The 26167-nt window shown below is 37.3% G+C and overlaps 3 protein-coding genes and 1 non-coding gene across 5 annotated transcripts; 3 read left to right on the forward strand and 1 right to left on the reverse strand.

The window, feature by feature from the left end:
• LOC133672619 (beta-amyrin synthase-like) lies at nucleotides 1–5863 on the forward strand. Of its 2 annotated transcripts, XM_062093084.1 has the most exons (17): nucleotides 1–214; nucleotides 338–573; nucleotides 1882–2067; nucleotides 2182–2271; nucleotides 2360–2557; nucleotides 2661–2745; nucleotides 2858–3024; nucleotides 3124–3315; nucleotides 3402–3515; nucleotides 3607–3726; nucleotides 3866–3988; nucleotides 4097–4195; nucleotides 4315–4371; nucleotides 4467–4657; nucleotides 4750–5008; nucleotides 5163–5246; nucleotides 5472–5863. In XM_062093084.1, exons 2-17 carry the CDS (start codon nucleotides 373–375, stop codon nucleotides 5586–5588), a joined length of 2283 nt encoding a protein of 760 aa, XP_061949068.1. In that variant the 5' UTR covers nucleotides 1–214; nucleotides 338–372; the 3' UTR covers nucleotides 5589–5863. The 2 variants fall into 2 exon arrangements, with proteins under 2 accessions (XP_061949068.1, XP_061949069.1); XM_062093085.1 differs by lacking the exon at nucleotides 1–214 and having other exon boundaries at nucleotides 244–573.
• Nucleotides 5864–6345: 482 nt separating this feature from the next.
• Nucleotides 6346–8314, forward strand: LOC133672462 (beta-amyrin 28-monooxygenase-like). Its single transcript, XM_062092885.1, has 3 exons — nucleotides 6346–7532; nucleotides 7614–7801; nucleotides 7906–8314. Exons 1-3 carry the CDS (start codon nucleotides 6581–6583, stop codon nucleotides 8224–8226), a joined length of 1461 nt encoding a protein of 486 aa, XP_061948869.1. The 5' UTR covers nucleotides 6346–6580; the 3' UTR covers nucleotides 8227–8314.
• Nucleotides 8315–10749: 2435 nt separating this feature from the next.
• LOC133673596 (U2 spliceosomal RNA) lies at nucleotides 10750–10945 on the forward strand. The gene has a single exon (XR_009835009.1). It is a non-coding gene; the product is annotated as a U2 spliceosomal RNA (small nuclear RNA).
• A 791-nt stretch (nucleotides 10946–11736) lies between these two features.
• Nucleotides 11737–18868, reverse strand: LOC133672306 (cycloartenol synthase-like). The gene is made up of 18 exons (XM_062092690.1): nucleotides 18559–18868; nucleotides 18289–18471; nucleotides 17922–18011; nucleotides 17437–17631; nucleotides 17260–17344; nucleotides 16060–16226; nucleotides 15750–15938; nucleotides 15453–15566; nucleotides 15129–15251; nucleotides 14926–15048; nucleotides 14749–14847; nucleotides 14168–14224; nucleotides 13552–13598; nucleotides 13310–13453; nucleotides 13050–13227; nucleotides 12773–12853; nucleotides 12427–12510; nucleotides 11737–12030 (listed from the first exon to the last, which is right to left on the reverse strand). Exons 1-18 carry the CDS (start codon nucleotides 18775–18777, stop codon nucleotides 11917–11919), a joined length of 2292 nt encoding a protein of 763 aa, XP_061948674.1. The 5' UTR covers nucleotides 18778–18868; the 3' UTR covers nucleotides 11737–11916.
• Nucleotides 18869–26167: the final 7299 nt, after the last annotated feature.

The raw sequence follows: 26167 nt of genomic DNA on the forward strand, positions 1-26167 counted from the left end.
TTGTTCTTCTCAATTGTCAGCAGCAGCAGCAGCAGCAGCCGCGTGTTATGCCCTGCCGAACCAAAGATCACTCAATTGTCTCTTCTCTCATGACTACTAACAACTAGTATCTTTCTCTCTGCTGCATTTGCAGTCTACCATTTTGCGCGTCATATATCCGTTGATTTTTGCCCACCTCCCCCACAAGACGCAACACTGCATATATAATTAATATGTATACCTCCCTCTCCCTCTCCCTCTCCCTCTCCCTCTCCTATTTTATTCCATGCTAGCTAGCTAGCTCTTTAATCGATTTGTCAGGGTTTCTTATTAATAATTTGTTTCTTGCGTGCTATAGAATATCAATACGCACGACCAGTACATAGATATATTATGTGGAGGCTAAAGATTGCGGAAGGTGTGAGCAGCAATGAGTTGTATAGCACAAATAAGTTCGTAGGGAGGCAGACATGGGAGTATGATCCTCACTGTGGAAGTCCTGAGGAGAGAGCTGAGGTTGAAGAAGCTCGTCTCAGTTTCTACAACAACCGTTATCATGTCAAGCCCAGCGGCGACCTCCTCTGGCGTATGCAGGTATTGATTAACTTACTACCTTCCTACTTATATGTACATATATAGGGTATGATCGATCAACCAGAAATAATTGCTAATTCTATATAATTAGCTGATTAAACCTCTGTAATTACGTACTTCTTAGTACTGGGGTCCTATGGTATAGTCTTCGTTACTTCTATAATCCATTACTATTATAGTTATAACTTCATAAAAACAATCTTTATGCTGTTTAATTTTATTTTTCTTACAAATTAACGAGAGGTTTGAAAATTCCAAGATCTCTGAATTATAGAATAAATGATATAAATCTTAGCTGTACTACGTACCATTCTTCTTCTTCTTCTTCTTCTTCTTCTTTCTCTTCCTCTTCTTTTGTATTTTTCAGTAAATATCAAAAGTTATTTTTTATTCCTTTGTTAATAGGAGCTAGGGAGAAGCACCTCGATCTTTTTTGTTCTTGCTTTTGTCCTTTAGTGATGAAGCTGTTTGTTGCGTTTCCATCACCATCATTCAACAAACTTGATTAAATTAAACTCTCCAAAGAATTATTGTGTATATAACATTACTTTTTCACACTTAATTTTCACCAATTTAAGGACGGACTATATATTCATATATTGCAATAATATGTCCGCTATAAATTAAGTTAAACTAGATGGACAGATCAACAAAGATCACGAGACAGTCTCTTTTTTAAAAAAAAGTTTAAGGTTTGTATTAATAATGTTGTTGCATGCCCCACACGTAGATGCAAGGAGCTTTCTTTTCGAGCTTTATGAAGATGGATTTATGCAGCTGCCATTGTGGCTTTCCCTTTTACTTTTCTTTTCAAATCTCCACCTTCCACAGTACAATATGTTAGTTGAGCACTCAATAATGGGAAAGGTTAAACGCGTTCGTTAATAGTAAGATAGAATTATAGGTAGAGCACTTGATTTAATTAATGAATCCCATTGATTGCATGGATGGATGAAGTTCTTTGATCTCTTGTTCAATGGAATATATATATATATATATATATATATATATATATATATATATATATATATATATATATATATATATATATATATATATATATATATATATATATATATATATATTAAAAAAAACAACAACAAATCCATGCCATTATAGGCATCGCATTTTTTTTGAAATTATTATGGGCCTGATGAGTTGAAAAATATTTGTAACTATCATTATCAATGGAATATAGAATTTGTTTTCTATTTGGTGGAAGAATTTATATGATTTGTTGCTCAAGCTCTAATATTATATTATGATCCTTAATTATTCTTTGACCAAAACGATGTATGAATATTACAGTTTCTCAAGGAGAAAAACTTTAAGCAAAAAATACCTCAAGTGATAATTGAAGATGGCGAGGAGATCACATATGAAAAGGCAACAAATGCATTGAAGAGGGCTGTCCACTTCTTTTCAGCTCTACAGGCTAGTGATGGCCACTGGCCTGCTGAAAATGCTGGCCCCTTGTTCTTCCTCCCTCCCTTGGTGAGCATCTTATATAGCATTTGTTGCCTTCCCAAAAATTTAGATGACTACTTGTAATTATCAGTCAAAATTTATGCTCTTTTTTATTGTTTTTTGGTTCGCTTGAAAACGCAGGTAATGTGTCTGTACATTACAGGACATCTAGATTCTGTATTCTCTGTTGAGCATCGTAGGGAAATCCTCCGTTACATTTATTATCATCAGGTACATTTATGCTAATTTTCTGTTCTTCATGGTTCTAATTTTTTGGTAGGTACGTAATATGCTAATTATATCTGTGGGAATATTGCAGAATGAAGATGGTGGTTGGGGACTACACATTGAGGGTCACAGCACCATGTTCTGCACAGTTCTCAGCTACATTTGTATGCGAATTCTCGGGGAAGGACCCAGTGGTGGTCAAGACAATGCTTGTGCCAGAGCCCGGAAATGGATTCATGATCATGGTACTGCAACACACATACCCTCTTGGGGAAAGACTTGGCTCTCGGTAATGATCCATCCTGTATTCCTTAATTATCTATATATTACAGAACCGATATAATTATGTTTGCTAGAACTGAAATCAATGTAAATTGTTCTTTCTGTTGCAGATACTTGGTGTATTTGATTGGTCTGGAAGTAATCCGATGCCCCCAGAATTTTGGCTCCTTCCCTCTTTTCTTCCTATGCATCCAGGTTCTAAAATTTCCCTGTGTCTTCGACAGGATTGCATTTTCTGCCTAACAACATCTGTTCATTTTCCCTCTGTTGCCTTTGTGTTAACACTCTTTTTGACTTCAATATGTAGCGAAAATGTGGTGCTATTGTCGGATGGTTTACATGCCAATGTCGTATCTATATGGGAAAAGGTTCGTTGGTCCTGTTACACCTCTCGTTCTACAGTTGAGAGAAGAACTCTTTGCTGAACCTTATGGTCAAGTCAATTGGAGAAAAACGCGTCATCTGTGTGCTGCGGTGAGTTCACCTTAAACTCGATAGTTAGCACCATTCTGCAAATTTAATGTGATGTTGCTATATATTGGCAGTAATTGATACTGAATACTGTTGGTGCAGGAGGATCTCTACTATCCCCATCCTTTGATTCAAGATCTGGTATGGGATAGTCTCTATGTATTCACCGAACCTTTTCTTACTCGTTGGCCCTTCCACAAGTTAGTAAGAAAGAAGGCTCTTGAAGTAACAATGAAGCACATTCACTATGAAGATGAAAACAGTCGTTACATTACAATCGGATGTGTGGAAAAGGTGACTTGCTGCTGCATAGAAAGGGGCCCTGTATCTTCTACCTCTTATCTGATAATTTCTAATACTTTTATGAACTTGGTTTTCAGGTGCTATGCATGCTTGCTTGCTGGGTTGAAGATCCCGATGGCGATTATTTCAAGAAACATCTCGCTAGGATCCCCGATTATTTATGGGTGGCTGAAGATGGAATGAAAATGCAGGTTAGAAGGCTTGCATTCTTTAACTAATCTGTAGAGTAGAGACCTCAAAGAGGGTATCATGTGCTTAATAAAATATGGAATATGTGTGCAGAGTTTTGGAAGTCAGCAATGGGATACTGGTTTTGCCATTCAGGCCTTGCTTGCTAGTAATTTTACGGATGAAATCAGAGACGTACTCAAGAGAGGACATGACTTCATAAAGAAATCTCAGGTTTGTTAATTTTACTGTTATTTATCCCTCTTAGAAAACATTTTGCCTTTTCCCTTAACCATCAAATAATGTTCATTTTCTCTTTAATTTTCATTCCGGTTATAGTTTTATCTCACCAAAACTCGAAATTAATTTAAAGGTCAAGGACAATCCTTCCGGTGACTTCAAGAGCATGTACCGGCATATTTCTAAGGGATCCTGGACTTTCTCTGATCAAGATCATGGATGGCAAGTTTCTGATTGCACTGCAGAAGGATTGAAGGTTATAAGCTTTGTTCAAGCACTTAAAAGTCCCTTATCTTCGATGCCATTTTGTTCGAATTGCAATATGCCTCTCACCAAAATAAACTAACTTGCATCTACTATGCAGTGCTGCCTACTTTTCTCAATGATGCCACCAGAAATTGTTGGCGAGCAACTCGAGCCTGAGCGGCTTTTCGATTCTGTCAATGTTCTTCTTTCTCTACAAGTAAGAATTAAAGTAAACTAGGAGGCTTAACTATCTATAAACACTATATCTAGCAATTTGTTTCCTTCAATAAAGAATTTTCCAAGGTCACAAGATAAACTTTGTTGCTGAACATCCAGAGTGAAAATGGAGGTTTAGCGGCGTGGGAGCCAGCTGGAGCTCAGAAGTGGTTGGAAGTAAGTCCTTGAACATTTTCGGTATTTTTATCTGTTCTTTCATTTTCACTTTATTTTAATCGTGAACAAATGGTGTTTGTTTCCGTCTGTTTCAGCTACTGAATCCTACAGAGTTTTTTGCTGACATTGTCGTTGAGCATGAATATGTTGAGTGCACTGCATCAGCAATCCAAGCGTTATTATTGTTCAAGAATTTGTATCCTGGTCACCGGAAGAAGGAGATCGATAATTTTGTAACAAATGCTGCACGATACCTCGAAAGCATACAAACTCCAGAGGGTGGATGGTATGCCCTCCTAATTAATTTTAACTTCTGTTTATTTTGGTTCTCCAAGATTTTCAGAACCTGTAATTTAACAAGGAGCAATATTTCCACAGGTATGGAAACTGGGGAGTTTGCTTCACTTATGGTACATGGTTTGCACTTGGAGGCCTAGCAGCTGCTGGCAAGACTTACAGCACCTGCGCAGCTATGCGCCAAGGTGTTAATTTTCTTCTCAACATACAAAAAGATGATGGAGGTTGGGGAGAGAGCTATCTTTCATGCCCTAAGAAGAAATATGTACCTCTCGAAGGAAATCGATCGAATTTGGTACATACTGCATGGGCAATGATGGGTCTGATTCATGCTGGGCAGGTTAGCATGCTGTTTATCAGTGGTTTTAGCCTACATTGTTGTTTCATTTTCCGTAATTTATACCCTTTTCACAGCCCTGCCTCCACAAAAGCCTTAATAAGAAATGGCCTCAGAATTTCTAATAATAAAATCTGTTTCCTGTCTATGGTTATAGATGGATAGAGACTCTGCACCTCTTCACCGAGCAGCGAAGCTTATAATCAATTCGCAATTGGAAGATGGTGATTTCCCTCAACAGGTAACTTTCTAACTATTAACCTATAGTCAGAAAACCACTTCAATTGAATTTTTTTAAAAAGGGCCAGACTCCAAAAAGTCTGCCTGCGATTCCTATCAGGCTATCAGCCCTTTGTGGGTGGGTGCTATATACTATGATGGACACGAAAAAATTGCTGATGCTGCATCTTCACTTCAACTTTTATATCAAAAGATCCTTAACCTATGATCTTCTTATTGATGACAGGAAATCACTGGTGTGTTCATGAAAAACTGCATGCTACATTATGCAGCATACAGAAATATCTATCCATTGTGGGCTCTTGCAGAATACCAGAGGCGTGTTCTTCTGCCTTCGAAATAATTTAAGTCCAATAGCAAATTGTCTAACTCATCATTGCAAACACAAACGAAATAATGAATTTCAATCCAATAGCTATACCATTTTGTTTTATTGCTTGTTCTTTTAGAATTTCCCTAATATGTATAGAGAATAAGGTTCTTGCATAATGAGAATAATATATTTTTGTACACGGATTGAATGTCTCTAGCAGAAAATTGTATCCTGAACTGTCTCAGGTTCACACTTTATAGAATCAAAAGTGCACAGATGTATCTGTGTTGGCTTGTTTTACTGGATTCAGCTGTCTCAGTCATTGCATGTTTTCCTCTCTTTCAAAACTTTCACCAAATCTAGCAAGCACCATCTCATATCCAGCTCACTGATCTTTCTACAAAGTTTACCACTTTGTAAAATCTTGAAAGTCATTAACAAATTGTTTTTTAATAGAAGAATATCTTAAAGTCTACATGAAACTTGAGCCTCGGTTGACAAATTGCAATAACCAAACTAAGAAGTAAAGTAAGCTTGACCAATTCCTTTTCAAATATAACAAATCATTTCTCATGCAAAAAACTTTTTGGTTTGATAATACGTGGGGTTAACCCCCATTTTAGTTGATTTTGAGAGGGTGGGAGAGGAGGAAGTTGAGGGAACTGTCCTGATATTGGCCCCATTATCTGGCAAAGAGTTGTCTTAGTTTTCGTTTCTTCTATATAAATGTTTGTTTAGCCAATGCAACCTTCATGAACTAAAAACTAGCTCTATAAAACACTAAATTCTTCAACAAACATTGGAGGTCTTTCTGTGTAGCCTAATCCTTTTCATTGTCTTCATTTTAGTTGATTTTGAGGGAGTGGGAGAGGAGGAAGTTGAGGGAAGTGTCCTGATACTGGCCTCGTTATCTGGCGAAGAGGTGTCTTAGTTTTCGTTCTTCTATATAAATGTTTGTTTAGCCAAAGAAATCTTCATGGACTAAAAACAAGCTCTGTAAAACACTAAATTCTTCCACAAACATGGAGTCTTTTCTATGCAGCCTAATCCTTTTCGTTGTCTTCATTTCTATTCCTCTTTTATTATTAATCTGCATCCACAAATCCAATGTTTCTCATCCTAATCTCCCACCGGGTAAGATGGGCTTCCCGATCATCGGAGAGAGCCTTGAATTCCTGTCTTCAGGAAGGAAAGGTTACCCTGAAAAGTTCATTTATGATAGAATAGCCAAGTACTCATCCCAAGTTTTCAAGACTTGTATTCTAGGGCAGCCCACTACAGTCGTTTGTGGGGCGGCAGGCAACAAGTTCTTGTTCTCTAATGAAAACAAGCTTGTTGCCTCATGGTGGCCAGATTCAGTAAACAAGATCTTCCCTTCCTCTACACAAACCTCTTCAAAAGAGGAATCCAAGAAGATGAGGAAGTTGCTACCTAACTTTTTCAAACCTGAATCCTTGCAAAGATATGTAGGAATGATGGACACTATTGCACAAAGACACTTGGAGGATAGTTGGGAAGGCAAACAACAAGTAACTGTGCTTCCACTAGCTAAGATGTACACCTTTGGGATAGCATGCAAAGTATTCTTGAGCATTGATGATCCAAAACATGCTGCCGAGTTAGCCCATCCTTTCAATGATCTGGCATCTGGGATAATTTCTATTCCCATAGATTTGCCAGGAACATCTTTCAATCGCGGTATCAAGGCCTCAAAGTGGATAAGAAAGGAGTTGGTATCTATCATAAAGCAAAGGAAGGTTGATCTAGCCGAGAATAGAGCTTTGCGTACACAAGATATGCTGTCTCACATGCTGTTAACAACTGATGACGATGGGCAATACATGAAGGAGACAGACATAGCTGACAAAATTCTGGGTTTGTTGATTGGTGGTCACGACACTGCTAGTGCTGTAATCACTTGTATTGTCAAGTATCTTGCTGAGCTTCCTCACATCTACCAGGAGGTTTTAAAGGGTAAGTTTCCCCTCTGATTAATTACTTTTCTGTCCTTTTCCATTTCATAAACATGATGGGTTTTCATTTTTCACTGAACAGAACAAATGGAGATTGCAAAGTGGAAAAGGCCAAGGGAGCTGCTCAACTGGAATGATATTCAGAAAATGAAGTATTCGTGGAATGTTGCATGTGAAGTACTGAGACTAGCTCCTCCACTTCAGGGTGCTTTTAGGGAGGCCATAAATGACTTCAACTTCGCAGGTTTCCACATACCTAAGGGTTGGAAGGTAGGGCAGTCCATGCTAAACACACACACACATTTATAGTACTTCAATGTATTGAGAGATGGCCTAAAATCTTTTGTTTTTCATTTGGGGGATTGATTTTACAGTTATATTGGAGTGCCAGTTCAACACACAGGAATCCTGAATGCTTCCAGGATCCTGAAAAATTTGACCCGGCGAGATTCGAAGGGACAGGACCGGCACCTTACACTTTTGTGCCATTTGGAGGGGGGCCTAGGATGTGTCCTGGGAAAGAATATGCACGGTTGGAGATACTTGTGTTCATGCATAACTTGGTAAGAAGGTTCAGGTGGGAGAAGCTGATTCCTGATGAGAAGATAATTGTGGATCCCATTCTAATTCCTGCTAAACAACTCCCCATCCGCCTTTTTCATCGTCAGAAAAATATTAACACTAGAATACATTAGCAATTCATTCTTGCCCTGTACAATATTTTACATTACAAGAAGAAATTAGTACTTACTGTTTATGAAATCATGCATCTAAAACATTAGTCGAAGCGTTAAGCCTGTTTCTTTTTTCTTACATTGGCTATGCAATATTGTATTCGTACTACTGTCTCTGCTTTAAAAGGCCAGGTTCCGACAGGACACTATTGCCTCTTTATAACTTCTTGTGAAGTGTGTTTTAAGATGAAATCCAGAGTCCTGTGATTAGCAAAATGCCATGTCAATCCAATCCCCAGTATCAAGTAAACTGATTCAGCAACGCAAGTTATCTGTTTTTCTTTCTCGCGTAAGCTGGAATGCATACCATTATATTTAAACAATCTGATGGTACAAACTTGACTTTTCAAAACAACGACAAATTATATATATATATATATATAAAGTAGTGACGAGGGATGGAATTTAGAAAAAAAAAAAGCATCCGATCAGCCCCCTCACAAAAGCAAGCTGAAAACGCAAACGAAGAAGAAAAAGGAGAAGGGCTGAGAAGCCACGCCAACCATGCAAGCTCAGACATAAGCCATCCCTGCGACACGAAAAGAGACGCCTTCGTTCAGCAGCTCCTGCCCATTCCGAGCCAAAAGAATCTAGAAGCACACATAAGCCCCGGCCCAGATGAGAAGGGAGTTGAGCCCATAAGAATAAAACCATGTCCCTACCAAGCCCACACACAGCAGCTGAACAGAAGAAAATGAAAATAAGGCCGCCGAGAGCCGTTCCAAAGAAGAGTAATGTGTATCTTGATATACAGTGGAATCACCAAATCTTTTCGTTTTTTCTGTAATGTAATTGTGAAATGAACACAAGTTAAAGTTTCAGACTTTACAAAAACCAGCAAGTAGAAACATAGATAGGACCACACATCTCCTGCTGGAATTATCATTCTATAACCTATAGTAAACTTACCATCCGTGGCATTTTTCAACGACTAACATCTTAACTGGAACGGCCTGCATGAAAGACGTAATGGTTCAGTGATATAATAATTCAGTCTCTAATTTTAGATACCATAACTTAGCCCCATAATTTTCTTTCACTGTTAATTCATTAAAAGCTTTGTCAATTTCGTAGAAAATGATCAGGTTATCCCTGTGGGGTGGTGTTGGAATCTGATGAGAACCAGGCTGGAAGAAGCAAAGGCAGAAGCAGAGATTTCCAGAAAAGTCAGGGAAGCAGAAACAGCAGCAGGCACGGCAGAATTTCCAGCAGAGTCGGTGCAGGAGTCCTGGCGGGATTGGGTTTTCCAGCACCTATAACTCGGCAATCAGGGGAAGTTTTGTAGCGGGAATTGGACTGGAAGAAAGAGGAACAACACTACAAGGAAGAGGAATAACAAGTACATAAATAAGAGGCATTCTATGTGGCAGAATCACTCCTAAAGTCAGCAACTCAGCAAGCCAAACTTAGGTTCCTGATATGTGTCAACTAGCTTTGAGTAGGATTAGGATTAGGATTAGGATTAGCTGGAATTACAGCTATATGAATAGCCAGGGTGTATTTAGCAATGATTCAAGCAATAAAAAAATTATCAAACACTTTTCAGAATTTTCTGAACCTATCTATCCTAAAGGTAGGTAGGAAATGAGAGAGTTTGCCAGGGAATAGGAGGGTTTTCTATGAACCTCAAACTCTAGTAACCATCAAAATCCTCAAACCGAAATGTACTCTTCTTCAAGATCTGCTCAATCATTGTGTGTCTGAATTTGCAAGCTCTTGAATATAAAAGGAGTGACGGCTTTTCAATCTAACATTTCATGTTTTGGTAATGACGTGGGGGTGGGGGCTTAGCTCATTGTTTCGAGCTTCGAACATGTCCTCGTAGCTGCATCAAAATGGAGTGAACGGCTTTCCTCGGAATCCAGCAACCACCAATATGTGGTGTGGACAGCAGAACCTGAAGCTTGGTAAGCATCAACGGAGGTAGTAATTACTGGAAATTTCGTAGTTTTTTAGTAAGATTTTCACACAAAATATATCAATAATTTTATACTTTTCTGCAGGAAATCCCTCAAGATGTTGAATGGATGAACCAGCCAATCCCAAATTATGAAAAATTGGAAGATAAAAGCTACTGAGGAGCATTCCAAAATGTAGACTTGATAAAATCCAAGCACAAAATTTAGGTTTATTTAGTACCCTTTTAGTCGATTAATTTACTATTAATAGACTTGGTATGGAATGAATCCATTTGTTGAGAATTTGTTTTTTTTTTTTTTTGCTATAATTTTCTCAAATGTTAATTAATTCAACAGCTTTAAATTTTATATTACTATTGGTAGCGATGGAATGCTTTGTTGAGGAAATGCTTGCCCATAATTTTCAAGCATCCAAGTTTCTACCCTACCCATGTATTAAAGCTTTTGGTCTGGAAAGGAGCCGTGGGAGAAAAGAGAGGCGGGTGCTGATATCCCACATCGATGAAGCAGAGTATAATGTTGAGAGCTGCACTTATAAAAAGCAATTGAATAGTTTGTTCAAAGCATACCTTTCTCGGCCTTTTGGCTAAGATCAAGTGTAGTATCTGTTCTTATCAGTTTAATATCTGATACGTGGGCCATAGGTCCACACGATATTAAATTAATTTTTTAAAGGGTAGGTTCCGCAACAGTAGCTTGCTACTGGGATCCTTAAGCGTCGCCCATGCGTTGCACTACTGCAAGGGCCAGGCGCGCCCTACATGCTGAAGTCAAGATTTTATAAGGGTGGTCGTTGTTCTGGCTCGTGGCTCCAATCAATGAGAGCTTAGATGTAGTTGTTGAATAAAATTTTTAAATCAGAGACAATTTCAAATTAATTAACACATGTTTATTAAGATAAAAGCCTGTGGGGTTTCTTGCCTGACGATATCTTCGAGCATGAATTTGTTGAGCGCATGAGCTCCGAAGGGTTTAATCTCTGTTCATTTTTATATTAGAGAAATGTGGGGGGTGGGCGGCGGCTTCATTTATGGAACATGGTTTGCCCTACGAGGCTTCGCAGCTGCTGGCAAGAGTTCTAGTAATTGTGCTGCTATGCATATTGTCTCCGAGTCTATACAAGTTCTAGCTTGCCAAGACAATGGCCTCAGAATTTCTGAACATTGATCTTTTTCCTGTATCGCTTAACGGAGCTGCGAAGCTGATAATTAATTCACAATTGGAAGATGGTGATCTCCCCCCCAACAGATAACTTTCTGAAACTAATTTTTAGGCATGTAATCACTTGAATCAAAATTTGAAAGGAAAAACAGTCCGAGGACGAATCCTAGCAGTTTATTACGGGTAAACTTTTATGGTCTTAACCTATGATCTTATTCATGACAGGACATCACTGGTGTGTTCGTGAAAAATACCATGTTAAATTCTGCAGTGTATTGAAAAATCTTCCCAATGTGGGCTCTTGCAGAATACCAGAGGTATGTTCCATTGCCTTCCAAATGAATCGAAACTCATCATTGCAAACAAAAATAAGTACGAGTCCAGTAGCAGATTTTTATGGTTGAAATAAAGGTTTTTGTATAATAATGCTCTTCTATAACATAATCCTGTTGCAGAAAGGTGCACCCTCAACTGTCACAGATGGTGCATGCTCTCTTCTAGAGTTACGATTACAGGTGCTGCTTCTTAATATAAGCAGGACTAGTTTAAATATGGTAATGCCAACAAAAATTCAAAGAGCCTGCAGTACCTGGCAACGATATTCTCCAAGGGCCCATATAGGGAAAATGTTCCGGTATGCTGAGTAGCTGATCATACAATTCTTGTTGAAGACTCCCATGATCTCCTGTGATCAAATAGACAAGTCAGTTGCATGCCAAGAATTAGTAGCTCCTTCCTGTTTTGATCATTAAATGAGCATATCAAATTGTTCCAATAATTCCACAATTCCAACCTTTTACTTTCGAAGTTGATAAGTTTATACCTTTTTTTGTCCTGGTAATGTTACGTGTATGAACTTTAGGTCAAGCAAATTGAACTTTTCTCCCAAATTTTCACCAAAGTATTCAAGTTGTTATAGCAGATGACATTGAATGACCCTCATGTTACCTAATCAGTTTGTATTATGTTCTACATATATACAAAAAATCACTAATTCATTTCTCCTGAAGATAAAATTCAGTTGATTATGCATAGTTGCATTCATGAGCTACAACCAATTTACAGAAACAGGGATGTTTACCTCTTGAGGAAAATCTCCACTCTCCATTTGAGAGTTTATTAACACCCTTGCGGCGCGGTGCAATGGTATTGGATCCCTCTCAGCCTATTACATGTTATAAAAAGAAACAATTATCATGCACCATAACAAATCTCAAACTCATCACATTCCTCCCTCTCATCATGCACCTCAAAAACTAGTTTTAATCTTGCTAATTGAAATGTTGTTCTTCTTTTTGGTAAAAACCAAGGGCGCTACAGGTAGAGAGGCTTCAGCAACTTTATCTCTAAAATGCAATTGAAAAAAAAAAAAAAACTAATTTGGTAATCACAAGTTTACGAGAAACAAAAAAGATTCCCCAATGTACCTGCCCAGCTTCAATGAGTGCTAACATAGCCCATCCAGTGTTGACTATATGTGGTCTGTCATCTTTCAGATTCGTATACACCTGTTTAATAAGAGATAATGAATAAGAAAATCATACTGTCAAGTGATTTTAGAAAAGCTGACATAGGATATGTAGCTTGGAAACTATAAGCAGAATTAGCAGATTGGGAAGGCAAAAACTCTCACACAGGGTGTGATACAGGGCATGCCTAAATTTGAAAATCACAGAAAATATGAAATAGGATTTTTAGTCCAACCTTGTTTTGACATGATAGATAACTCTCTCCCCAACCACCTCCTGCAAGTTCTTTGGACAACATATAATCACAAGCTTTACGGATACTGCTGGAGCTATTATATGTCATGCCAGCTGCCACCAAGCCCTTTATCCCAAACCACCCAGCATAGGTGAAGCAGACTCCCCAGGATCCATACCTGTTAAGAACATCCAGAGAACTTGCCATTGAATGAAGCAATTGATGTAAAGCAAATACACAATATATGGGCACAAACCAACCAGGAACCATCTGTCGCTTGAATCTTTGCAATGAAGTTTGCAGCTTCTGCAATACAATTATCTATTTCTTCCCTCCTATGATCAGGATACAATTTCTTGAATGATGCTAGTGCTTGGATTGCCGCTGATGTGCATTCTACATATCTATGTGGACATTTCAGTCAACATCACAAATTAGAAATCCACAAGATTAATGAAATTCTAATGCCTAAACATGAAATTGAAGTGTGCTGGAACCTTACGGGTAATCAATGACAATGTCACCAAAAGTTTCTGCAGGATTGATTAACTGAAACAGAACAAAAATATTAAATAAATGCAGTAGTCAGAACAGCATCATCAATATAAACTGCAATTTGACTTGTAAGTCATTGAGCTTAGATTTAAATGGAACCTCGCTAGTAGTCAGGGTAATGTTATAAACAAGGATTAAGAAAAAGCACATGGCTCAGGAAATGCATTAATTCACACTCAACTTTATGCTAAATAAGTTGTAAGAATAGTTAAAAGAATCTGTGAAGAGGCAGTTTTAACAAGGAAAAAAAATCATCATGCATAATCTACAAAATACTCAACAATTAAGGCTTATTTAAGGTGGTTGGATTCTCTCCCAGCATTGACCTTCCTATGAAGTTAGCCCAACCAATGAAATACGCAAATATATAGGTTTTCACTCGCAGAACTAGGAATTCCTTAAAAGATCTCCTTCAGCAAGGAGAGCAGCCATTGACCACCAGTTCTGCAAATCTTAAGTCCTTAATATTAAAATTTGCCATGGGAAGATTTGCATTTTCTCAGGAGGAATTCATAATCTCAGAGTGAATTCAAATGAAAGGCTTGATCACTTAAGGAAGTTACCTCCAGCCACTGGTACGACCTTGTCAATTCATATGTTGCAAAACCACCATCAGCATTCTGTAGCAGTGTCCAAAATAATCAAACATTTCCTATCAGTAGAGTACTCCTGAATACATAATAAGGGAATCCCTATTCTGAACTAACTTTCAGATGCAAGATCAGATTGAAAAATATTGAATGCTTTCACTGTAGGGGAATCTAAACTTGGAGCTCCTGTAACAGAGATTCTCATTAACTTCAACTTTGTATCATGAGCTTGCTTGTGGTTCATATATTTTGTCATGAGCAAACAGTTCTAACCCAGGCATTTATGAAGCAAACTATTATGATAACCCAACTATTCTACTATAATTTAAGGTCATGCTTTCACTAAATCAAATGTTATGGTATGCCTTTGGTACCATGTCACCCTGCATCATTTCCTATTTTTCTCCTTGCATGCAGCACCATTAACCAATAGAATTGCACTAACATATTACATATAATAAATGTAATCTTGCATCCTTAAGTGATAATGCTTTAATCCCACTCTTGTGCTAGATCCAACATCTGTTTCAAAGCAGCAACTAAGACTTAAATACCTGTAAAGAAAGGATTACATTTACAGCATCACGGAGCCTCTCCACACCTAAGGGATCCCCAACTATTTCGGTTGGAAGTTTTGATAGTAGTAAAACAGCCTGTACAGGTAGATAAATATCAACAAGACACATATGAGACAAGAATATGAACTTCTACAGTTTCGTTCACCTTTTTACCTTCAATCCTTCTGCAGTGCAGTCGGAGATGGGCCACCCATGATCTGCAGTTGAAAATGGCCAAGCTCCTTTAGAGATGTGGCGATACCAAAAATTTAAATCTCCAGGACAATCTTCTAGGACCTTCAAACAAAGTATAGCTGGTTGAGCAACGAGGGCTAGCATTGGTGAATTATGGTAGAGATATCTCTACAATTGAGAACCTGTGAATCTTTAAGGTACTTGTGTGCTTTTCTCAAGGTTGCACTATATTCTTCAGCAAGGTTGGTAGAGACAATTGCTTGAACAGCAAAAGCAGTATCCCACAACTGACTTCCATTATATCCCTGCAAATTCAGTACAATTTCACCAGCTAATACAATATATATGTATCCAACTCAATGGTCCACTCATCAGTAACACAAACATCAAGGATGAACCATCTTTTCTAAGCAAAAATAGGAAGAGAAAAGAAGAAAAGGGATCTGAAGTAGAGGGAGACTCGTAGAAATAGTTAAGGAGAGGTTAATGCTTTTTTTTGTTTTTACCTGCATTTTCATTCCGTCTTCAGCAATCCACAAATAGTCAAATACTCTTGGCAGATGCAGTTTAAATGCCTCTGAGTGTGGATCTTCTACCCAACAACAAAGCATATTCAATACCTGATACATACAAGCAGTCATATAACTGAACACAACAAGCTAAGGCCCAAGTGCATTGGCAGAATTATATTGGATCTTATTCTTAACAGATACTATACTGGAGAGCTCAAGGTGTACGTTTCCTCTGCATTTTCTTCTTATTTAACAGAAAAAATGAGCATCGTCAAAATCATCCATCTGTACCTTGTTGACCGGACCTATGCATATGTACTGGGTATTTTCATCTTCATAGTGGATATGCTGCATCACTTTGTGCAAAGCCTTCTCTCTCAACCTATTAAGAGGCCAACGTGTAAGTATAGGCTCATATGCATAGTGAAGAGAAGCCCACAGAATATCCTGAACCAAAGGATGAGGGTAGTATAGATCTTCCTGCCAAAATTTGGAAAAAAAAATAAATAAAAGGTCCAGAATCAACATCAAAAAAAATTTCACGTAAGGTATTTATAGTACAAGTTTGGCAAGGAAAAAACAAAATGGATCTCTAACCAACCTTTGCACATGTATTACGAGCTGTATTCCAATCTACTTCATGATATGGAACAGTGTAGATCTCCTTTCTCAAAGATTGAATTGTGGGTGTTATAGGACCAACAAACCTCTTCCCATATAGATAAGACATTGGTAAATACACCATACGACAGTGGCACCACATCCTTCCTATGAATATAAAACTTCAAGGTTACTCACAAGAAGCAAAAGCCTATTGATATTTGACAGAACTACATCACAATAAAGTGAAAATGAAAGGTTGTATAACGTTTGAACTATATTAACAATGAGGTACATGGCAGGGAAGCCCCTAGCAAGTACATGGAGATAGAGAACATTCTGTTAACAGAAAGAAAGCAAGAGATAACATTGCTAAATAAAGGGAACCAAATTATCAAAAGATTAGCTCTTTCAAAAAGCAAAACCAAGTAAAACAGCTAGAAATCTATGAGAAGAAACATGTAATGCTCCAAGTGTGAAAAAAGAAGGAAACTAACAAGCTAATTGCACGAGAAATTAGTGACCATCTCTAACATAACATGTGTGTTTGGTCAGACAGAAGCAATTTTAGTTTCCTTTTCTATTATTTTTATTTTAGTTAGTCGAACTATTGTCCACTTACTTGGTGTTTGGGAATGCGGTAGCTTTTGTTTTTAGGTGCGTTTCAAAAGTGCATTTCACATGAAAAAGTATTAAATTGATTTTTTTAGTTCTTTTCGATGGTTTTGATGTATAGATGTCAAAAATAAATAAATAAAAAAATTATTTTAATGCATTTTCATGCAAAAAGCACAAAAACACATTGCACCACAATACCAAACACACGTCCCATCCCAGTTTAGGTCTTTGGCAGTAAGCAAACATATTTTGATGAGGGCTCCTATAAAACGTATTAAAAGACTATTAGTCTTCAATGGTTCACTGAAATGAGGGCTAAGAGAAGTGAATTAAAAAAGAATTCATCCTTCAGAATTTTTGTGTAAAAAGCAGATGCTATCAGGACTTTAGCCTGCACACTTGTGATTGCAGGGCCAAGATATTTTATCATTACACCAAGCAATGGACCCTTGATGGATCATGTAATAGTTTCGCCTTTTATACTTTTAACTTCAATTAGTTGGTTAAACAGCATAAAAGAAAATATATTCCACTCTCCTTTGCGTGGCTGAAATGAAATAATCATGTATAACTATTCAGGAACCTGGATGCATTGGGAGAAGGTAAGGACATAGCCATACTTCTGGAGGCAGTGGATTATTCCCAGACCATTCATGGACTCCAAGCACCTATCATTATCAAAGATCAACCAAATGGCACCAATATTGTCATAATCTATAGCTTTTGGAACAAATCAACAAGATAAAGACCAGGTTCATACCGAAAGCCACATTTTCCCCCACGAAGTAATCTCAGTTGCACCACCATGGTCCAAGATCCACTTACGTCCCTTTTCCATTTCCCCATCACCACCCTCAGCTCCTTCACCAAGTAACCTCAAGGTCACATAGTTTAGACAAGTACCAAACATGGTGCTTGGGCCTTCAATATGAAGACCCCAACCCCCATCTCTATTCTGCAGCAAAATGTGGCACATTTACAAAATAGTTCCCATAATCTGTTCATAAAGGTCCTAATGCTATAGCTAAAATTAAACGGCTAGCTTATGGTTTTGGTCAAGCTTATTCGTTTAGCTCAGCTACAGCTTGAGAACTGAACTTTGGGGCAGAACGCTATGATTAATTAGAGAAGGCATTGATACAACTTCCAGAATTACATTTCTCCCCCCCTGATGTCCAGCAAAGTTGTTTTGATATCAAACGATGAACAAATAGAGGTTCAGATGTTGCCAGATAGTACACTTACTTGATGATTGTACAGATATCTGCACATCTCTCGCTGATGTTCTTTTGACAAGACAGCATTCAGAGCTCCCGTAATAGATAAAGTAATGATCTGTAGCAATTCAAAGCAAGGCTAAAATTACATGCTAATATAATCAATTACTCTGAAGAATGCAATCCTTCTGTCTAACCATACCAATAAAGAAAATCAAAATGCAACATTCCCATTAACACAAACACTCTGGTTCTCATTCAAACAGTATGTATCAATCATTTACATGCAAAGCAAGTACCTTTTCTCTCAATCATATGAAGCCAAGCAATTGGTAGTGATCAATGAAACTGTGAACTTAACACGTGAGACAACAAGTTAAGGTTTCAGACTTTACCAAACCAGGAAGTAGAAACATAGGACCTCCATAATCACCAGGCCAATGACCATCATGCGCCTGAATTTTCCTATAAAAATTAACAGCCCTTCTCAAGGTAGTAGTCACTGCTTCCTCAGTCACATCTTCATCGTCTTTAACTTTAATTTGAGGCAAATTCACACATGGGTTCTCCTTTTCAAACTACATTTCACAGTCAAAACAATCAAAAAGCTCCAAACTTTGACATAAATATCCAAACTTTGAATAGAATTCACAAATGGGTCTAACCTGAAACCTCATAAGAAGGTCAGCACTGTGTTTTTTGTCAAACCTTTGAGCTTGAAATGAAAGGCGAGCATTTTGTAATTGCAAAAGCTCATCTGGGGAGCCAAGTTGTGGGCAAAATTCCCAAACTTGGCGACCCAGATGATTGTTAACACTTTTAAGCCATGATGATGATTGACCATTGTCATGAACACTCTCTGCTCCTATCGTAAGCTTCCACATTTGACAATAATTAAGATGTTTTTTGTTTTTTAGTTTAGAGGGAGAGAGAGAGATGAAGCAGGAGGACTGCAGGTAGTAGATTCATTGTAAACTGAGATTTAACCATGAATTGTATTAAGGTATTAGTATTTTTTATAATTTATTTTTATTCTTAAAGTTTTATTTTGAAAGATTACATCTTAATTGAAACCAATTACTTTATATTTTTTAACCAACAGTGGAATTGAAAGAAAAAAAAACTAGAATTAAAAAAAAACATCATGATGATATGCCATAAATTTCAAAAAAAAAATATATAGGTATCAAACTTTTAAAATAATATAAATTATATAATTTATATCCTTTTAAATTTTTTTAAAATAAAAAATTTTGCTACAAAAATTTATTTGTATTATTTTTCAACCCTTGGATAAAAAGATGAAAAAGAAAAAGATCGTTGGATTTCGATGACAAGAGAAAAAGTCACTATTCAAATAAGTTCCAACCATCAAAATGGAATTTTTTTTTTTTATGTCCACGAGTTTCATAAGATGAGAGAGGTTTGATGGTGGTTTATTGGTGCCCCAATATTTCCTAAAAAGATGGATCTAGGCTAAGAAAGATAAATCTAAATTAATTTATAACTCGTTTGTTTGATGGAAAGTGATTTAATGTAAACCACTTTCCAAATTTTTTTGTATTTGTTTGTCATTAGAAAAGTTGGTCGACGAAAAACACTTTCCAGTCAAAGAAAAATTTGGCTTGGTTTTCAGAAAAGTGTTTTCCTTTTATTTTGGGCGGAAAACAATTTCCAGAAGTTGTGAAAAATTTAGAAATATCATATTATTTGTTGATTATATCAAATTTGGTCCTCAAACTTTTGATTGCTATATATATTTTGTTTTAAATATTTTTTTTCAATTTTATCCCTTAGAATTTGATTTTTATATTAAATTTGGTTCTCATTTTTATAATTATTATTTACTTTTTTCTTATCATTTTTATAATTTTTACTTACTTTTTCCTTATTGTTTTTTAATTGAAATTTTTTATCTGTCAAATTTGGTCCTCATTCTTTTGATTGTTACTTATTTTATTTGAAATAATTTATCAAATGGTAATTATTATTATTTTAATTTCTTCATATTTTAATTTTTTTATATGTTAGATTTGATCTCTATTATTTTGATTATTATTTATTTTATTTGAGATAATTTATGAAATTATATATATTTTTTAATTTCATTCGCATTCAACTTTTTAATTTGTAAGATTTGTTCCTCATTATTTAATAAACTTGAAAAAAAATAAAATATTAATAAGTTATTTTTCAGCTCATTTTCCATGACATAACCAAACATAGGAAAATAATTCACTTTCTCGGAATTCACTTTCCAAAAGAAAATTACTTTCTAGCAAACAAACGGGGCCTTAATTTCAGGTTTTTGGACCTCTTTTGGTGTAAACCCAAGGTATAAATTGAAAATAATATAGATGAAAAAAAAAAGGTATAACTCAAATTGTAAAAAGAAAAATGAATAGGGCTAAAAATAAAACATTTAAGTAAGCAGGGCCAAAGTGTAATTAAAGAAAAACTAAGACTATAAATACCTCATTTTTCTTCCTCTTAAGGTCAGTTGTAATGGAGACAAAAGGGAGGAGATAAATTTTTTATTTTTCCATAAAAAATTGAGAGAGAAACACCAAAACCTATTGGGTTTATGCAAGATTTAGATCAATTGGTAAGGATAACATCATTAGACAAGGGAATTAACAAGAAACAAGTGAAGAAATTGGGAGGGGAAAAGAATAGAGGGCCGACTAGTGTGCAAAAAGGGAGGAGTAAAAAATTTTCAACTAGTCAAGGATCGAAGTCCAGTTTATCACCAGGTGAGGAGCCTTAAACTTGATTATGCAAACCAATTTGAATTTGATTAGGAATTGGTATATTAATTTTGAATTTAAGCAACTGTTTTTAAGGAGAATTTGGAGAAAATATAGAATTGTGTGAAATTAAATTAATTAAAGTATTGTAGGTTGCTTAAAATGTGAAATTATATAGAAATATTGAAGAATCATAGGTGGCCAACCATCGAGAGAGGGGATTAGAAGAGAAGAATTTATGATTTTCCTTGAAATTGCTTGTGATGTGTTGTTTATAATGTTAACAATGATTAGTGGGGATAATTATTACACGAGATAGAGAAGGGAACCTTTGGTTTCTTTAAGCCAAGTTTTGGCCAAGGTAAGGTTAAGAAAAAGGAATGAGTTTTTTGAGATTTTCTGTGTTAATAATAGGTAGATTATGTATTGTAAAAGGTCATATTTAGTGAGATTCCGTACATACAATATAGAAATTATTGTTTTGAAGGAAGAGTGAAAACAAATGAAGATGTTTGAAGGTTCATTTAAAGTTTGATGAAAAATGGATAGATTTGTTTACCTAGATTTTAGAAGGGATTTGAGCCTAAAAATGATAGAATTTAGGATAGATGTCTTCATAGAAGTTATATCCAAGGATGTTATATTTCCTATGAGACTGACTTTGCTTAAATTGGAGTTCTATAACTCTAGATATAGGTAAAAATTTGAGAAGAGGTTAGGTTATAACGCCTGTAGAAAATGTGTTGTGATGTGTCTTAGCATTCCAAGGAAAGCCGTGTTCGAAAATGAAATTTATAATATTAGTTATGATTAAATAAAGAATAATGATCTTAAAGGATGTCGCACGTCAAAATATTCGCGCGGCATCAGCTGGCGATTTTTTCGTTGTCGCGTTGCTTTGATTGGTTCGTTGGAGTCGCCACCTAGTAATTTATTGAATGCTACTAGGAAACCTGGTGTACTGGTCTTGTCAGAGATTCGCGGGTAAGGGACTGATTGTGGTTAGGAAAGATATTAGCACCCCTAACACACCCTACCTGAGGTAAGCTGCTTCATGATTTTGACGTGTTAAAGAAGTTTTAAAATTTTGTCTTTTCATCGGATATTAGAAATACAACTTACGTATAAGTTAATAATTCTTGACCGTGATCCAATCAAAATATTAAATTCTTCTTTAATCTTTGCAATTTTATCATAAATAAAAAAAACATCCATAAAAAAATACAAACACACATACACTTTCACTGTATTTTTCTTTTCTTTTTCTTTACTGTATCTTTTCTTTTCTTGTTCTTTTCTTTTTTCTTTTTTTTTGCTTCCATGTTTACAAAATGCAAATTACAAAAAAAAAACTCAAAACTAAACAAATATTACATTAAACAAAAATTACATTAAACAATTCTAAAATTGCAAAACAGCCCTTCAAAAATCCATAACAGCGCTGGGACCAGTTCTGTGAAGCCAAAGGACAGCAGGAACAGTGGTGGCGCGTCTTCCCACGCGCCGCCGCCGATAAAGGTGGCAGAACCAGTAGATCGGGGCCTTCTTCCTCTTCTCCGTCTTCCTATGCCTGCGGTGAAGGTCACCGTCGCCTGCAATAAAGGAAACAACGCACAACAACAGTTGATTTTAATTCTTTTGTTTTGCAGATCTGCTTCTCTTCTTCGGTTTTTTCTGCAGCTCAATGTTTTCTTTTCGCTTCCCCTTCTTCTCTATTTTCAGGCGGTGGGCTGTGTGACTAAGGGGCTGTCGGCGGTGGTGCTTCTGTTGCGTCTGGTCGGCGAAGATGGAGGGTACTATTGGGTCTGTTCCTTTGTTTCACTTCTGTTTTCTGTCTTCCTTTTGGTTCGTTTCTTCTTTGCTGGTTGCAGATCCGACAGTGGCCGACTTTGTTTGTCGGGCGGAGAAGATGAGAGAGGTGTCGGTCAGATCTGGGGAGGAGCTGAGGAACGACCAGCCGAGGAAGGGAGCCGATCTATGAAGGACAGCGATGAGGCTGCTTCCGCGGGCGCCGCTGTGTACATGCTGCGGCTGGAGGAAGAAGGACTGCTGTTGGCCGGTGAAGAAGCTGGAAGGCGCTGGTGTTGAGGGCTGACAGTGTGGACGGCGTCAGCGGTGGAAAGGAAGGGGCTGGTCTTCGGATGTGGTGGTCGGCTGCTGTGGGAAGGAGATGGATGTCTGGGGGCTGGGGGCCGGCTGGAGAGAAAAATCAAAACCAAAGGGGGACAACCATTTGGTTTGTTTGGCTGAAAGAGGGGAGCCTGGAGAAGGGGGCGGCTGCCTAGGGTGCAGGAGAGGAAAAAATATTCAGCCCTTAAGGTTTTTTGGTTGCCTTCTTTAATTGCAAAATTGCCCCCTCTTGAAAATTCAGTGTAGTATGGTATTTATAGGAAAAGTTTTGCTAGGTTTTCAAATTAGTCCTTCAACTTTTCCTTTCCTTCTCTTTTCCTCTTTTTTTTTTGTAAATTTTAATTTTTCTTATTTTTTTTGTATTTTTGAAAGCGAGCAAATATCAACATCGACTCAATGTGGAAAATCAATGATTTTAAAAATGATGCATTAAAAGTTGAACGCGTTCCAAATATCTTTGAAAATTTAAATTCTTTTGAAACGATGCTAAAAATGATAAAAACGATGCAAATATATAAAAAAAACATATTTTTTTGGATTTTCAATGTTTTTCACTATTTTTGAATTTTTCTGAAAATTTATCAAAACAAAGGTAAAAAATTGGGTAGCAACAGATGCCCCCTCTTTACAATGCTTACGAAGCAAAACTCCTCAATGTTTTGCATAGTAAGCTTTGTAAAGAAAAACTTGTCTTTTTGTCTTCCTAACTTGCTGAATATTCACTCATCTAATGACCTTACTTCTTTTTTTCTTTTTCTATTTCTTTCTCTTTTCCTCCTCTTCTTTCTTTCTCTCTCTTCTTTTTTTTTTGTTAACTTGAGATCCCATCTGGTGATCTCCTTTTTCAAAACCAAAATCTGCGTGGTTGGGCTAACCTGAAATCCCGTCCGGCGATCCCCTTTAACCAGAACCAATATCCTGTGTGGTTGGGCTAACCTGAGATCCCGTCCGGCGATCCCCTTTAACCAGAACCAACATGAGATCCAATATGGCGACCTCATTAAACCAAAACTAAAAAAAATATGTGTAGCTCGGTCAACCTGAAATCCCATCTGGCGATTCCCTTTAACCAAAGCTACATGAGATCCCATCTGGCGACCTCATTAAAGTGGAACTAAAAAATGTGGTAGCTCGGTCAACCTGAAATCCCATCTGACGATTCCCTTTAACCAAAGCTACATGAGATCCCATCTGGCGACCTCATTCAACTGGAACTTAAAAAATGTGTGGTAGCTCGGTCAACCTGAAATCCCATCTGGCGATTCCCTTTAACCAAAGCTACATGAGATCCCATCTGGCGACCTCATTCAACTGGAACTTAAAAATGTGTGGTAGCTCGATCAACCTGAAATCTCATCTGGCGATTTCTTTTAACCAAAGCTACATGAGATCCCATCTGGCGACCTCATTAAATCAAAACTAAAAAATATGTGTAGCTCGGTCAATCTGAAATCCCATCTGGCGATTCCCTTTAACCAAAGCTACATGAGATCCCATCTGGCGACCTCATTAAAGTGGAACTAAAAAATATGTGTAGCTCGGTCTACCTGAAATCCCATCTGGCGATTCCCTTTAACTAAAGCTACATGAGATCCCATCTGGCGACCTCATTAAAGTGGAACTAAAAAATGTGTGTCGCTCGGTCAACCTGAAATCTCATCTGGCGATTCCCTTTAACCAAAGCTACATGAGATCCCATCTGGCGACCTCATTCAACTGGAACTTAAAAAATGTGTGGTAGTTCGGTCAATCTGAAATCCCATCTGGCGATTCCCTTTAACCAAAGCTACATGAGATCCCATCTGGCGACCTCATTAAACTGGAACTAAAAAAATATGTGTAGCTCGGTCAACCTGAAATCCCATCTGGCGATTCCCTTTAACCAAAGCTACATGAGATCCTATATGGCGACCTCATTAAACCAAAACCAAAAGATGTTACGTAACTCGGTCAACCTGAAATCCCATCTGGCGATTTCCTTTAACCAAAGCTACATGAGATCCCATCTGGCGACCTCATTAAACCAAAACAAAGAATATGTGGAACAAATGGTCTCATTGTAATGGGTGACCTACCCAGGTGGAAAGAATGTGGAAAACGGTCTCATTATGATGGGTGACCTACCCAGGTGGAAGATAGAAAAAATATGAAGTGGTCTCATTGTTATGGGTGACCTACCCGAATGGAAAGAATGTGAAGTGCGGTCTCATTATAATGGGTGACTTACCTAGATGGAAAGAATATGAAGTGCGGTCTCATTATAATGGGTGACCTACCCAGATGGAAAGAATATGGAAAGCGGTCTCATTATGATGGGTGACCTACCCAAATGGAAAGAATGTGAAGTGTGGTCTCATCATGATGGGTGACCTACCCAAATGGAAAGAATATGGAAAGCGGTCTCATTATGATGGGTGACCTACCCAAATGGAAAGAATGTGAAGTGTGGTCTCATTATGATGGGTGACCTACCCAAATGGAAAGAATGTGAAGTGCGGTCTCATTATAATGGGTGACCTACCCAGATGGAAGATAGAAAAAATATGAAGTGGTCTCATTGTTATGGGTGACCTACCCAAATGAAAGATGAGAAAAATGTGAAGTGGTCTCATTATTATGGGTGACCTACCCAGGTGGAGGATAGAAAAAATATGAAGTGGTCTCATTGTTATGGGTGACCTACCCAGGTGGAGGATAGAAAAAATGTGAAATGGTCTCATTGTCATGGGTGACCTACCCAATTGAAAGATGTGATGTGACAAGTGTGAAAAATGGGACTACCTGGTGAAGTCCTAAAGGGATGATAGACGAAGGGCCGAAAAACTTGGTGCTTCTTGATAATTCTTGATCGCAGGGTTTGAAAACTCGATGCTTCCTGATTGCAAGGTTGATCTTTTCATTTCTTTGAGATCTTCCTAACAGTAAGGCTTATCTCATCTTCTTCCCGTTCCACGGTCACAACCATAATTCTCTGTTATTATCAGCTCAATGATTCTCCTTTTTTTCTCTCTTTTTTGGTCCCCAATCTTGCTAAACTGATTCGAAATATAGGTCCCCCCTCTTCGATGTTCCATCATCACAGGGTGCCTTTGTTTGCATTCCCAAGCTTTCTTTGTTCTTTCGATGCATTGGCTTATTCATGTGCTAGCCATCCACTCAGCTATAAGTGCAGTGCCCATCCTAAGTTGTCCACAACGATTACTGCTCTTGTTGTTTATCAAGCTTGACTCTGCCTCCAAGTGCGGCGTTGCTTGATTCATCATGAAGGATTTTCTCTCCTGGATTCTTCTGAAAATTATCTTTTGATTGGTTGTGTGCATCATGCCAACACCCATCAAGATTGTCAACCAGTCATGAACTTGCCTCAAGTTGAAACAATACTCTTCAAGTATATGTT

This window comes from Populus nigra, chromosome 14, assembly GCF_951802175.1.
Source record: "Populus nigra chromosome 14, ddPopNigr1.1, whole genome shotgun sequence".
Taxonomy (NCBI): Eukaryota; Viridiplantae; Streptophyta; class Magnoliopsida; order Malpighiales; family Salicaceae; genus Populus; species Populus nigra.